The sequence below is a fragment of the Rhizophagus irregularis genome, chromosome 6, assembly GCF_026210795.1.
Source record: "Rhizophagus irregularis chromosome 6, complete sequence".
Classification (NCBI taxonomy): Eukaryota; Fungi; Glomeromycota; class Glomeromycetes; order Glomerales; family Glomeraceae; genus Rhizophagus; species Rhizophagus irregularis.
In genome coordinates, this window is record NC_089434.1 from 3,696,849 (window position 1) to 3,713,815 (window position 16,967).

The 16,967-nt window shown below is 27.8% G+C and overlaps 2 protein-coding genes across 2 annotated transcripts; one reads left to right on the plus strand and one right to left on the minus strand.

Annotated features, from left to right (window-relative positions):
* Window positions 1–3,495: 3,495 nt before the first annotated feature.
* OCT59_026546 (uncharacterized protein) lies at window positions 3,496–3,735 on the minus strand (the record flags this gene model as incomplete). Its single annotated transcript, XM_066143227.1, has 1 exon — window positions 3,496–3,735. The coding sequence occupies one exon, from the start codon at window positions 3,733–3,735 to the stop codon at window positions 3,496–3,498; it is 240 nt and encodes a 79-aa protein (XP_065992765.1).
* A 9,027-nt stretch (window positions 3,736–12,762) lies between these two features.
* On the plus strand, window positions 12,763–15,867 carry OCT59_026547 (uncharacterized protein; the record flags this gene model as incomplete). The annotated part of the gene is made up of 9 exons (XM_066143228.1): window positions 12,763–12,804; window positions 12,871–13,335; window positions 13,409–13,547; window positions 13,746–13,879; window positions 13,950–14,426; window positions 14,493–14,610; window positions 14,779–14,936; window positions 15,025–15,345; window positions 15,604–15,867. 9 exons carry the CDS (start codon window positions 12,763–12,765, stop codon window positions 15,865–15,867), a joined length of 2,118 nt encoding a protein of 705 aa, XP_065992766.1.
* Window positions 15,868–16,967: the final 1,100 nt, after the last annotated feature.

Here is a 16,967-nt window from a genome sequence, read left to right on the forward strand (position 1 = left end):
AAGAAAATTTCTAAGTTTACACGGGGTGTTTGTACACAGGTCATATAAATATCATTTTTAATAGACTAATTTTTTGTTTTTTAATTTGAAATTGAATGCTACCGACATTATACTCTTTTATTTTTTATTCTTATTATATTACAGATAAATATATGTATTTTCACCTGCTCTGCAAGTTTACTTAAGGCATTAAAGGAGGGTTTGAATGCCGTTTTTAATCTACTAATATGACCCGTGTTTAAACACCCCGTGTACAAATAGAAATTGCCTTTTAAAAAATAGTTTTTTGCTTATTAAAATAGTTTAGAATAAAAATTGATTATAATTCGTTATTTCAGAATTTCTTGTCATTGATCGACAATCTTTATTTATTTATTTTATGTGAAGCTGGAAAGAGTATCACAGAGAACATATGACTCTCCATAGGAAGGTACTCGTCCTACATTTAATCTATCATCCATTACTAGAACGGACCCTAACTTCTAATTATATAGACTATTCCTAAACCACGACCGATAAAGGAACAGGTAGCCAAAAAAAAGAAAAAACTACCTATCAAGAATGAAACAAAGCTATATATGTATAGAAGAAGTGGCGAACTGCACATTATAATATAAACAAATAGTAGAATTAGAGGGAGAAGAATAATCAATAAAATATTGATCGACAATCATCAAATATCATTTAAGAACGTTTGCGTGTCACGACTGTCACGTGAATATTATGATGATCAGATTAATACAGTGTAACACCTGAGCCCATAGAGAATTATGTTTGCCACCTCAGGTATTAACAAAATGACTCTTTATTAATAATATAAATAAATACAATAATATGCTTGGTTTAATAACATTAAATAACAAAACAAATTTCGTCTAATTTTTCTCCCTTTTCCAAAAGTTGATCTTCACGCCTTTTTATGTTTGTTTTTGTGTAACTAAATTCATAATCTCGATTCATGGATTTAAATTATTAAAGTATTTCCATTGTTTTAAAGTATTTCCATTATCTTAATTTTGTATCCATTTGATCATCATAAACTCCTGAATTATGATTTATAATATTAACGCAGTGATCAACAAATTAATCACTTGACACCTCGGATCACTTGATTTCATCCAATTTAGTATCTTACGGATCTTCATTTATCCTTAAATCTCGTGACTAATAGTTTAAGGTCATCACGGACCAATTACCTCAATCCATGTGATTATTAGTTTAACGACTTCTCGGTCCAATTATCCTTGATTCTCATGACTAATAGTTTAACGACTTTTCGGTCCAATTAAAATAAAAATAAAAATAAGTTAAAATTTTATACACTAAGACTAAATGTAATACTGCGCCTCACAATTAATAAATTTACTAGATATACTACGGCATTACAACTATCCCCCGCATAAAAATTTAATGCCCACATTAAATTTATTCTAAGAATCGAACTCGTGTCTCGAAGTGGTAGGTGCGAATTATACCACTAAATCAAACATGCATTGTCACTTGACTCAGCTGCATTTTAAATATTCCTTTTTGCTGCGTCTACATCTGCGGTTTATCATGTGTTTGTTAAGTCTACGGTTTTCCTGTACCGGATTTCACTTCGGTCTTTCTTAGGAAATTTTCATTAGTTTTTCCTATTTTCGAAAATTATTTTTATGTCATGTGATTTTATTTCACATGATTATAAATTATCTTTATTTTTCTAAGTCCATTGATGATAGTTATCATTTACTCATCGGTGTATGGTAAGTCTTTAATAATTCTCCATTTACAGGTATCTTCTTGATGACACCTTTAATATTTTTAATTCTATAAGCTCCATTCGGTAGTATTTCATGAATGTAAAATGGTCCCAACCATTTTGATTCTAATTTTCCCGATAGTTGTTGTGCTTTGGCTTTATCATAGAGTAGTATTTTATCTCCAATTCCAAAGGTGTGTTCTTTGATTATTTTTCTGTCATGATACTCTTTTTGTTTTGTTTGAGATTTCAGTATTTGTTCTTTGGCTTCATGTCGGATTTTTGGTAGTTCTTCTAATAATCCAACTATTCTATCACTTAGGTTAATTTCTTTGATATTTTCATCCATTATTGTCCGTACATTTCTTCCGTATGTTAAATAAAATGGTCGAATTCTTGTTGAACTATGCTTTTTATTTCGGTAAGCAAATAATATGGGTGCTATCCTTTGATCCCAATCATCTTTGGTTGATAATTTTGCTAATGCTTGACCTAATGTTCGGTTGAATCTTTCAACAAGTCCGTTTGTCTCTGGATGATAACTTGTAGAAAAATTCCATTTAATTTTGAATTTTTCCATTAATTCCTTAATCATTTCATTATTGAAATGACTTCCTCTATCACTCAATATTTTCATTGGACATCCATGTCTACAAATGATGTCTTCATAAATAAATTTTGATACTTCTTTGGCAGTTGCTTCTTTTACTGCTTTGGCTTCTGGCCATTTTGTAAAATAATCCATTGCTACTATGATGTATTTATTACCATTTGTTGTTGTGTTCAATGGTCCCACAAAGTCAATCCCGATTTGATACCATGGTTCTACTACTTTAATTGGGTGTAATTCATTTTTCCCTTGTGGTTTTCCTCTTCTTTGACATTCATCACATGTCCTTACATATCTTTCAACATCATTCAGCATATTTTCCCAATAATATTTATCTTTTAAATTATCATAAGTACTTTTGATTCCCATATGTGCCGATAATTCATGACTGTGAGCTAAATATAGTGCTCCCATCTTTTCAAAGTCTTCTATTATTCTGATGTTTTTACCATTTTTCTCAATATGCTTTTTACCATCAGTTACTCTGATGTTATCCTTAATCTCAACATTTTTAACCTCTATTGGTGGTTTATCTCCATCTAATTCTATTACTTTATTATATACTCTTTCCCAATCTGTGTCATTATTCGATATTTTAATATTAGCATATTTTTCTCCTTCGTAAATATCTTGACATTCTTTAAATGATTTCACCATCTCCATATATCTTTCTTCATCTAATAATGGATATGATGTTTTATGTCCTTGATCCTTTTTCGAATATTCTCTACCTTTGTAATTTTCCCAACATTTTTCATTTTCTAAAAATATCACTATTGATTCATCAATTATCCTTTTGTTCCTAAATACTTCCTTTTCTAATAGGTGGTTCTCATATCTTGTTATGTATCCTCTGTCGAATGATGGTGTATGTTGATAAAAGTACTCACTATAGGGACTTTTATCTAATATTAACCAATCCTCATTATCATGTTCTTCCATTCTCCTGTTGATTTGTTCGACAACTTCCTTCCTGAATTCCCATTCTATACCTTTCTTTGGTATTTTATACTTATCATTGTCCTCTCTTCTCCTTTTAAAGGTGTTAAACCTCACACTTTGTCCTACTTTTTCAAATTCTTTTATAAGTTTATTTACAATGAATGTTTTTCCAGTACCATCAACTCCACATATGATTATTATTTTAGGTCCCATTTTTACATAATTCTGATAATTCTAGCTTGTTTACTTTACTTAATATCACCTCTATTTGTAATATTTCCTCTTGAGTTTCCAATATTAATGGTCTTTCTTCACTATCTTCAAAATTTTTGGCTTTGAATTTATAGTTATAATTTATCCTGTTTAATTCCTTTGTTATACCTTCTAAATTTTCGATTATATCCTTTATTTTATGATTTGTATTTCTTACCACTTGTTCCATTTTATTTTTGAAAAGTAACTCTTTTACCCCTCTATTTATATTATTCTTGATAAGGCATCTGCATTTTTATTTTCTTTTCCTGGTCTATGGGTTATTTCAAAATCATACTGTTCCAATTCCATGACCCATCTTGATCTCTTTCCTTTTGGTACTTTTGCAGTCATTAATCCCTTCAAAGCTGCATGGTCTGTTACTACCTCAAATTTTCTATTGATCAAGTATTTATGGAAATGTTGTATTCCCCATACAATTGCATAACATTCTTGTTCGGTTATTGGCCATCTTTGTTCTGTCCTGTTTAAACTTTTACTGGCATATTCTATTACATATTCTTGACCTTTATCATCTTTTTGAGCTAACACTGCCCCTAATCCTATTCCTGAAGCATCTGTGATTAATATAAATTTCCTTAACCAATCTGGTTGTCTTAACACTGGTTCTTCGGTTAATTTCCTTTTTAATATTTCTAATGCTTCATGTTGTTTGATGCCCCATTCAAACTTTTCATCTTTTCTCAATAAAGATGTTATTGGTTTTACTATTTTTGAAAAATCTTTAATAAATTTTCTATAATACGTACATAACCCCAATATTGACCTTACACCTTTTATATTTATAGGTGCTGTTAATTTTTGTATCTTTTCAACCTTTCCTGGACTTGGTTTTAATCCATTTTTACCAACTACATGTCCTAAAAATTCTATTTCTGTTTTTCCAAATATACATTTCTTTAACTTTAGTATTAAACTGGCTTCCTTTAATTTTTCTAACACTAACTTTATGTGTTTTAGGTGGTCTTCAAAATTTTCCGAATATATCATTATATCATCAATGTATACTATCACAAATTCATTTAGGTACTCCTTTAATACTTTATCCATTAACCTTTGAAAACTTGCAGGTGCATTTGTTAACCCAAATGGCATGACATTATATTCATATAATCCTGCTGAGCATATGAATGCTGTTTTCTCAATATCTTCCTCAGCCATTTCTATCTGATTAAACCCTGATGCTAAATCTAGACTGGTAAACCATTTTCCTGAACTTATCCTTTCTAATTGTTCATCAATCCTTGGTAATGGATATGCATCTGTTATTGTAACTTTATTTAATTTTCTATAATCGATGCAAAACCTATAATTTCCAGACTTTTTCCCTGCTAAAGTCACTGGTGAAGACCATGGACTTCTAGATTCTCTAATTTTTCCCAATTTTAACATCTCGTCAACCTCTTTTCTGATGAATTTACCTTTTTCATCATTTTCTTTGTACCTCTTTTGGGCTATTGGTTCAGTACCCCCTTTTAATCTGATTTCATGTTTTACTAGGTTTGTCCTATTATATTTTTCACCATCGTACTCAAATATATCCTTATATTTTTCTACTAATACTTTTAATTTACCTTTTTGTTCATTGGTTATGTCCCCTACTTTAAATTTTTCAGTAAATTTTTCATGGTCACTTTTGTGCTTCTTTATCGTCTCTTCAGTATCATTCTGACCAAGACTTATACTTTAAAATTTTCATCTTCCTGACCTTCATGGTCATCTTCATATATGTTATACAATTCATCCTGGTATAATTCTTCTAATATTTCCTCTTCATCAAATGTTTCTTCAAACCCTTTAATGGTCCTTTGTGTGTATTTTACTGGTATATCCATAGTTTCATCATTCATTCTAATTATTATTGTTTTATCTGTGTAATCTATATTTGCTTTGAACATATCTAATACTCCATTTCCTAACACAATTTCGTTTTTTCCTGAATCAATTACTTCAACCTTAATGGGTATTTCTTTATCCCCAAATTGTATGTATATTGTCGTGGTACCCCTAGATGCTAATTTATCCTCATTTATCATCACACATCTTACTGTACTCGGTTCCTCAATTTTTAGGTCCATTTCATCCATTATCTGACTAGTTATTACATTTACTGCTGCTCCTGTATCAAACATTACGTCCTTTAATTCTTGGTTTATTATTAATTTACCTCTTAATGCAGTTAAATGCTCTGCTTCAATGTTGTTCATTGATTCTTGTAGTCAATCTGTTTGTGGATACCTTCTCATACCATCATAATATATTTTTCTTTGTTCTGGGCTCATATCTATAATTTGTGAAAAAGTTGCATTTGCTCTGGTACTTTTCATATCCTCTAATACGTTATATTTTGGTATATTTCTTTGAAATGCGCTTGTCCTATGAATACCTTCAACACGTTCATTTTTACATTGTTTTGCATAGTGACCTCTTTGTCCACAATTTCCACATGTATTATTATTTCTCCTTGCTTCTTGTGCTTTCCTCAGACTTTCATCAGTGAATCCCCTTTTTGGTAATGCTGCTGCCCTTTCCTCTTGGCTTGCATATTTATTATTTCTTCTTCGTGTTTGTTCTTGGTCAATTTCCATATCTATATCTCGATCACTTGACCTATTTTTTATGTTACTTCTCGTTTGTCTTTCACCTATATAAAAATCTTGATCAACATGGTTAAATGTTACATCATTATCTTGATAATACGGGTCGTCATAACTATATCCTTGATCATAATTATCCTGATAATCCTGACTATCATAATCATATTGGTCATATTGGTCATTATAATTATCATATTCCACTACATTGAATCCTCGATTATTGTTTTGGTGGTTTGGTGGTCTGTTATAGTTATTTGGTCTTCCATTATAGTTATTTGATCTTCTATTATAATTTTGATTATTTGGTCTTCCATAGTTTCTTTGACCATTATTTACCCTACATTCATTTGCATAATGTCCTGGTTGTTTACAATTATAACATGCTCGAGGTGGTGGTCCTTGTCTATTATTATTGTTTGGTGGTCTCTTTTGCCCTCCAAGTTGATTTACTAGTTTTACCTCTAATTTTTTAAACATGTCGGCAAGGTCATCCTCATAATTTTTCTCCAATGGTTTTTCAAATATATTCTTTGGTTTGTCATCTTGTATATCGATTCCTTTTCTTTGGGTACTAACTGATATACCATGTGTCTTTCTTATTAATTCATTAGTAGCTTCCTCTTCTCTTCTTGCTGTATTCACTGCATCATTTAAATTTGCTGGGTTTTGTCTTCTGACTTGATATCCCAATGTTGGTGTTAATCCTTCGATATAATTATCCACTTGTAATTCATCATCTAATGCATGGCCTCTGGTAGCTATCCTTAATATTTGTCTAAACCTTATCGTATATGCCTCAACATTTTCATTTACTCCTTGTGTTATTTTCCTTAATTCTAACATTTTCCTTTTTCTAACATCTTCCCTGGTAAATCTTTGTTTAATCCTATGTTTTAAATCATTATCATTATCGTTATCTTGCCAATTTACCAAATGACCATTGTTTGCTTCCTTCTTTTCATTATACCATTGTGCTGCTGCACCTTTCAAACAGGTAGCTGCCATTGCTGCTTGTCTAGCTCCATTTACTCCTGCTGCTTTTCCTATAGCAGTAAATGCTGTTTCAAATTGTCTTACCCAATCGTTTACGTCTTCTTCTTCCCTTCCATAAAATTGTGGCATACTAATTATTCCTCCAGCTACATTTCCTGCATCCTCAATTGCATTTGCTAATGGGTTGGCTGCGACTAATCCAGCCCAATTACCTCCTATATCATGTCCCGTTGCTGCTAGTAAAGCCGCTCTAAAATCTTCCCTTACTTCAGCTCTTGTTGCTCCCATAATTATTGGTACTATTGGTAGAATTGGTGGTATCGGTGGTGTTAAAGGTGTTTCAAATAAATTTTCTATATTATAATCAGATATTTCGCTTTTATTTTCAGAATTTGATTCTGAACTTTCACTTGAGTCAAAACCAGGTCTATTTATAATGTTTTCTTCATAAGGTTCTTCAAAATTTTCATTGTTATCAGTATCATTTGGATTTAAAATTTCTCCGTCTTTTCCAGATCCATCTGATTCTTTTTCAGATCCATCAGATTTTTCATTATCAGATTCATTTCCACTACTTTCACTATCCTCAATTCCAGCTTGCTGTTTTAGAAATTTATCTAATATTCGCCTTAAATTTTTCTCCATTTCATTTTTATTTCCTTGGAATATTTCAATAAATTCTTGATCCAATATTTCTCCATCAGTATATCCCATACTGATTAACCTCAATAACTCTCCATTAGTTATTCCTATTTTATTATCATCACATACTTGTTTCAATCTTTTAACCCTGATATCAATTTCATTTTCGTCATTCTCACAATCCCTACACTTGGTTTTTCCTTCGTCAAATTTATTGTTCATCCATCTTATTCCACATTCATCACAAAATGTGGTATTTTCATTTATCCATTCATATAATTTTATCCTTAATTCTTTGTCATTCGTATTAATTTCCTGGAAATATTTTTCCATAAATTCCGTTGTTAATATTATACTATTGCTTATCCTGAATTCTCTTATTCTCCCTATTTCTGACACATTTAATTCGTATCCTAGTTTTTCTAAGTCATCCTTTAATTCTAATAACTCTTTTTGTTCACAATTTTTACATTGTCCAATGTCTGCTATCATATCAGGTAACTTTCTATTTCTACAATTTCCACATCTTAATGTTTCTTTTGTTAACCATTCATTTATTTCATCCTTCAATTTTTCATCACTTAATCCCATTAATTCGGAAAATGTACCTAAAAAGTCCTCTGTTAATATCAATTCTATCCTTATCCTTAGGTCCCACATTCTTTGTATATCTTTGTCAGTGAACCCTCCACCCATTTCTTCAATTTTTCTTTTTAATGATTCTACTGTCCATTCGACATCATCCTCTATTTTTATTTCATAATGTATACTACCATCACTGTCCTCCAATTCATAACTTTCAGGACTAGCACTTTCTGGGTCTTCAGGTTCCCTTGTAAATTGTTTGGTGTCAATAAATCTTTGTAACACTTTCCGTATCAATCTTTCCCATTCTTGTTGTTTTGATTCTTCCTTTCCTAATGAGTTTCTGTAAACAATTGTATTCGTTAAATCAATTACTTCTCTTATTTTTTTAGTTATGGTTTCTTCCATGTATAATAATTTCCTGAATATTACTATCGTTTCTGGTGTCGCATGGATTACTTCCACCCCAAATTCTAATATTGAACCGTACCATTCCCAAAATTTTTGAAATCTGTTTTCAATATCCCAATCTTCCAAAATATATCCATGTTCCATTATTTCTGGACATCCAATTAACCGGTCAAATACTTCATTTTCCAAGTTTCCTTCAATACAATCCCTTACAATTACTACAATTATTATTCTCAATCCTTTTTCCTTCATTTTTGGTTGTTGTCTGTACCTTATTGATTCAATTATTCTATCTACTATATTCCTACATTTTCCCTTATGTATTGTATCCTCCCTTTCTCTATTGTCCATACTTAATAAATTCAATAATTCTTTATGTGTTACATTATTGTACATTAGTATTGTATCCTCAAATTTAAATAAAGCATCCCAAAATTTCTTGAATGCCGCTGATACTTCTCTTTCTATTGGATTACATATTTCACATGCTAAACATTCCTCTGGTTCTATCACTCCTAGGTCATGTTCTTGTTTATGGTTTATATATTCAGCGTTCCAAACATGGTACCATTCCATTTTTAATAAAATTCTCTAAAAATTTTCACGTCTTTTACTTTTTATCCTTCTTTTATATTTTATTTGACCTATACTGGGCTTGCCTTTACCTCATTTGTTCATTACTGAGTATGGTAGTTTACAGGTTTGTACAAATAATTTTATATTTTTCCTTAAAATTCCCAACCTAAGGTTGGAGTGTGAATCCATATTTGATTTGTCCGATTATTTGTTGTATTTCCGGATTTGTCAATTTTATAATAGTCGTTACAAATGTTTCCTTTACTCTATATATCTTATCTTGACCAATTTCAGTAAAAAGTTTATATATTTTTATAGCTCCTTGCATCCTTTTCCTTAATGCTTCCTTTTTCTTTCGTTTTTCATCAGTACTTTCATTAACTATAAATTCCATCATTTCATCATATAATTCTTCTCTAGCTGTCTGGTCTGGCTTTGTTTGATTTATTCTTGCTTTAATTTCTCGTTCAAAAATTTGTCCAATATTGTACCATATTAAGATGTTTTTACCATTTGTATTTCCAAGACTGATGTATCTTTCTACTAATTTTTCAACATCATGAATTTCTACATTTTGTATTTCTGGTATCAATAGGTCTTCCACATTTACCGGTGTCAACAATTCATTTATAAATCTTTCCACTTTATTCTCACTTTTGGTCCTTTTCACATGTTCTCTATTATCACAGGTCAAACATCTCTTTTTTTTTTCTTGGGTGGTCTAACATCATAGATGGTCTTTAGACTGATGGCCTTATTATCTTCATTATAAATTTTTAATTTAATTCCTTTTCCTTTACACAAATATTTTTCTGAATCCTCTTTTGTTAAATTGATTTTGTATTCCATTTTATGGGTGAGAGATCGAATTCCTCACCTTTTTATAACTTTCCTTGAATATATTTGTCCAGCAAATATTATTTTTAATAAAAATTTTTAATCATGATTTTTCTTGGGTACCCTCACACAGAATTGTTTTTGAAAGTTCACACAGAACTATTCTCAATTGATTACACAGAATACCTCAATTGAGTTCACACAGAAAAAGCTCACACAGAACTATTCTCAATTGATCACACAGAAAACCTCAATTGAGTTCACACAGAATTATTCTCAATTGATCACACAGAAAACCTCAATTGAGTTCACAGAATTACCCTACCATCGTATTTATAGTGTCGGTTTTTGGGTACACTTTTTATCCTTAACTTAACCTCAATTATTTATAAAAATTATTTTTAATCCTTAATTCATGGAACTTATTTACAATATTCTATTAAAACCCCTTCTAACTTGATTAGCCTCGCATTTCCCTTGATAATCAATTACTACCATACATATTTGGTTCATATGTATGAAAATTATTATAATAATAATTTTTCATTGACTTATCAGCCGGTGGTCAAGTTAGATCAAAAATTTAGTTTTCAACATTATTTCTTCATACATTTATGGTCATACTTACCCAAATTAATACTTTTTACATTGGTAACCATTATTTTCACGTATCCTTTAAAATATTTGACTTTATTTTATTAAAATTTAACATCAATACACCTTAAATTCTTTCCAACCAAGACTTAGAACTTTTAATTTTATAATTCCTTAACTTCGTCGATCCTTTATTTGTAACTTCTAATGATCACGTGGGGGTGATCATTTTCTTTTCTCAGAGATCCTGTACTTATAACCTGTAGTGATCATGTGAGGATGATCACCTTCCTTTCTCGGAGCATGCACCACTTGTAACACCTGAGCCCATAGAGAATTATGTTTGCCACCTCAGGTATTAACAAAATGACTCTTTATTAATAATATAAATAAATACAATAATATGCTTGGTTTAATAACATTAAATAACAAAACAAATTTCGTCTAATTTTTCTCCCTTTTCCAAAAGTTGATCTTCACGCCTTTTTATGTTTGTTTTTGTGTAACTAAATTCATAATCTCGATTCATGGATTTAAATTATTAAAGTATTTCCATTGTTTTAAAGTATTTCCATTATCTTAATTTTGTATCCATTTGATCATCATAAACTCCTGAATTATGATTTATAATATTAACGCAGTGATCAACAAATTAATCACTTGACACCTCGGATCACTTGATTTCATCCAATTTAGTATCTTACGGATCTTCATTTATCCTTAAATCTCGTGACTAATAGTTTAAGGTCATCACGGACCAATTACCTCAATCCATGTGATTATTAGTTTAACGACTTCTCGGTCCAATTATCCTTGATTCTCATGACTAATAGTTTAACGACTTTTCGGTCCAATTAAAATAAAAATAAAAATAAGTTAAAATTTTATACACTAAGACTAAATGTAATACTGCGCCTCACAATTAATAAATTTACTAGATATACTACGGCATTACAACAGTACGTACAGTACGATCACTGTCAAACTAAATAAATATGTTGTGTAAATTGTGGGCGTTTCAGCCGTTTCATCTTCGCTTTTTTTTTTGAAATAATAAAAAAATGTCACAAATTGATATAGATTGTGAAAAATGTGGCGACACATACACATATGTAGAAGATGGATGGTGTAGACCATGTCAAATAGATAATTTTAAAAAAAATCTTACAAATTGGACAAGCGGAAATGAAATCATTGATAATTTAATTCAAAAAAAAAATCAAGATATTTATGGACCAAATGATATAATATTTGAATGGATACCATACAATCAATTGAATGATATTAAAGAAATAAACAATGTTTTATATTTGGCAATATGGAAAGATGGTCCATTATACTATTGTCATCACAAAAAGGAATATGTAAGGAAATCTAAGAATGAAAAAATCATTATTTTCAGTTTGTATGATTTACCAATTATTACCAATGAATTTTATGATAAGGTATGAAATGATTTTATTTAATCCAAAATTTTAATATATAAATATATATTTAATTGAAATATTTTTTTTTATTATTTATAATAGGTTAAATCATATTTTTCAGAATATTATTATTTATCAATACATGGAATATCTCAAAATCCAAATACAAAAGAATATTTTATGGTTTTTCAAGATGATCATTGTGAAAAATGTGGTAAAAAATATACAACAGTGAAGTACAAATGGTGTGAATCATGTCAAATAAATTATTTAGAGAAAAATTTTACAAATTGGACTAGTGGAAATGAAATAGTTGATAATTTTATTCAAGAATTTCAATTAAAAATTAATGATTACAATGATATAATAATCGAATGGATACCATATGACCAGCTTAATAATATTAAAGAAATAAGAAAAGATGGTTTTAGTACAATATATTCAACAATATGGGAGGACGGTCCTTTATATTATTGTCTTTATAAAAAAGAATATAAAAGAAAGTTAGGAAAAAAACAAGTTGCTTTAAAATATATGCATAATTCACAAAATATTACCAACGAATTATTAAGCAAGGTATGAAATTTAATATAAATATTTTTTTTTATATTGTTTTTTATACTAATTAATTTTCAAATAAAGGGACGTAATAGTAATGCTCTTCCGATATATGGAATATCACAAAATCCAGATACAAAAGATTATATAATAGTTATTCAAGATGAATATTGTGAAAAATGTGGTGAAGAATATACAAACATATTTTATAAATGGTGTAAACCATGTCAAATAAGCAATTTAAAGGAAAATTTTATAAATTGGACTAGTGGAAATGAAAAAGTCGATAATTTCATTCAAGATAGGCAACTAAATCATATTGATCGCTACAATGATCCAATACTTGAATGGATATCATACGAACAGTTTGACAATATTAAAGAAATAAGCAAAAATGGTATTATTACAATATGTACAGCAATATGGAAAAGTAGTCCATTAAATTATGATATAAATAAAAAAATATATAAGAGAGATTTTATAAATCAAAATAAAAAAGTTACTTTAATATGTTATAATACACAAGATATTATTGAATTTTTAAGCAAGGTAAGAAAGTTTCTTATAAATTTCCTTTATATTATATTATTTTTTAGTAATGTTTTTTTCTTATTTTTAATAGGATAATTCAAAGTTATATAGGATTGATAATATATATGGATTAACTCAAAATCTAGATACAAAAGATTATATAATGTTTCTTAAAGATAAATATTGTGAAAAATGTGGTGAAAAATATACAAATAAATTTTATAAATGGTGTAAACCATGTGAAATAAATTATCTAAAGAAAAATTTTACAAATTGGACAAGTGGAAATGAAAAAGTCAATAATTTTATTCAAGAATTTCAACTAAAAATTAATCGTTATAATAATATAATAGTTGAATGGATACCATACAATCAGTTTGATAATATTAAAGAAATAGGTAAAAATGATTTATTTACAATATATTCAGCAATATGGAAAAATGGTCAGTTGATTTATGATAAAAATGAAAGAATATATAAAAGAAATTTAAAAAATCAGAATGAAATAGTTACTTTAAAATCATTTAATTCACAAAATATTACTGAAGAATTTTTTAATAAGGTATAAAATTTTTCTTTATTAATTTATTTTATTTTAATTATTTTGGTAATATTTTATTTTATTTTATTAGAGTAACAACTCTGTATACAGTAATAAAATATATGGAGTATCACAAAATCCAAATAATCCAAATACAAAAAATTATATTATAGTTATAAAAGAGATATATTGTGAAAATTGTGGTAAAGAATATACAGATACATTTCACAAATGGTGTAAACCATGTCAAATAAGCAATTTGAAGAAAAATTTTACAAATTGGACCAGCAAGAATGAAAAAATTGATAAATTTATTCAAGAAATGCAATTAAAAAATTTTCATTTTACAAATATAATAGTTGAATGGATACCATATGAACAGTTTAATAATATTAAAAAAATAAACAAAGATGATTATATTACAATATGCTCAGCAATATGGAAAAATGGTCAGTTAAATTATGATCAATATAAAAAAATATATCAAAGAAATTTAAAAAATAAGAATCAAAAAATTACTTTAAAATTTTACAACTTGCAAGATAATGCTGATAAATTTTTTAATGAGGTATAAGATTCAGTTCTTTAATAAATTATTTTATTTTATTTTCTAATGAAAATATTTTTCTAATAGGCTAATGATAATAAAATAATATATGGAATATCTCAAAATCCAGATACAAAAGATTATATTATGGTTATTGAAAATATATATTGTGAAAAATGTAGTGAAATTTTGCATGATTCTTGGTGTAAATCATGTCAATTAGGTTATTTAAAGAAAAATTCTATAAATTGGACCAGTGGAAATAAAAAAATCGATGAACTTATTCAAGAAATGCAATTAAAAATTAATGATAAATCTGATACAATATTTGAGTGGATACCACACAATCAGTTTAATAAGATTGAAGAAATAGGTAAGGGAGGATTTGCCATAGTTTATTCAGCAATATGGAAGGACGGTCCATTATTTTACAAAGAAAAATTTAGAAGAATGAGTGGTAATAGTAGTAAAGTCGCTTTAAAATATTTGCTCAATTCATCACAAAATATTATTGATGAATTTTTAAATGAGGTAAGAAATTATATATATATATATATATACTGTATATAATTAAATTTTATTTTATATAAAATAATAAATTTTTTACACATTTTAATAGATTAGAGCATATTCTCTTAATTATAATGAAAATATTATCCGAATATATGGATTGTCTCAAGAACCAAATACAAAAGATTATATTATAGTTCTAGGCTATGCACGCGGAGGAAATTTATATTATCAGTTAAATAAAAATTATGATAAATTTAATTGGACGCATAAATTAGATTTAACATTGAATATTATTACAGGACTTATAAATATTCATCAAAAACAAATGGTTCATCGTGATTTTCATGTAGGAAATTTATTAGTTGAACAAGAAACTGTATCCTTATTTAATAAAATATTTATTTCAGATATGGGATTATGTGGAGAAGTCAGTAATATAAAAGATGAAAGCAAAATTTATGGAGTTATGCCTTATGTAGCCCCTGAAGTGTTAAAAGGTAAACCTTATACTCAAGCAGCAGATATATACAGTCTTGGCATGATTATGTATTTTATAGCAACTGGAAAACAACCTTTTGCCAATTGTGCACATGATGAGTTTTTAGTATTAAATATATGCAATGGAATTAGACCTGAAATAAACGAGTCAGAAATACCAAAAATTTACATTGATATAATGAAAAAGTGTTGGGATTCAAATCCAAATAATAGACCAAGAGCTATTGACTTAGAAAAATCAATTAGATCATTTTATTTTGGTATTGATATCTTTAATGATGAGGAAATTAAAAAGCAATTTGAAAAAGCAGAAGAATATAGAAAAGTAAATCTTTTATCTATTAAAAGTAATCAATCAACTACTCATCCAGAAGCTCATTACACATCTCGATTACTTAATCCATTTACAAAAAATCTTTATTCAATGGAAGTTATTGACTTCACAAAGTAAGTTAGTTATGTTTATTTATTTATTTATTTTTTAATTAAAAATATTTAAAATTTATACATAACAAATTTATTTATTAATTTGTTTCCATTGTCTAAAATAAAAGACAAGCCTAAATCTAAAGGTTATACAATAATAAAGGTAAGTACATAATTTTGTTTTTAATAATAATAAAAAAATTATTTCATAATCAATCTTTTTTTCTGTAAATTGATGTAAATTAGTAAATTATGATAATAATGAAGCTGAGTAAGTAAATAATTTTTTTCCTAATGATAATATTTATACCTTCATAATCTTATTGGATAATAATTATATATAGATGATTATGAAACATATAATTCTTCAAACCTTCATTCAAAGGAGCAGGACGAATTAGAAATTCCCGAGATTCGGATGAATTAAACGTTAAAATAATGTATTTTTTATATAAAATATTTTTTTACTCAATTCTGAAAATCAAAATAATATTTATTTTTTTAACAGATGTTTGCTACACTCATAATTATTAAATCAATATTATTTACTATAGTTTACTCATTATAAAATATTTTTCGTAAAATTTATCTTGCAATCTTGCAATTATTGAATAATTTTGCTAAATAAATGACAAAAAAATGGAATCATTAAATTTTATAACTAACAATGAATATCAAGTTCTGAATCATCAGTATTTTTATAAATTATAATATACCTAAAAAAAATACAAATTCAAGCAATGATTAATTTAATATCGAAAAAATTGATTTTTGATATAAACTTAACTAGTTAGTAATTTGATTTTATTGTAATTATACCCACTATCAAATAATTTATACTAGCTTATTCAATAAACATATTATTAGTTTATTACAAAAGAACACTCTTTTAAATCAAAAATATTTTTAGATTAAAACTAGATTATGGAAACTGCATCACAATTGTGTTTTTTTTTAATAAAGTCGCATATTTGATTTAAATTACATAATGTTTTGAGCAAATATCGTAAGAACCAAAGAAGTACATTTACTGGAATACATCCTTATCTTGTACACTGTAGTATAAACTCTGAATTAACACAACTTCCAGTTATAAACTAAAGTCCATATTATATAATTTATTTT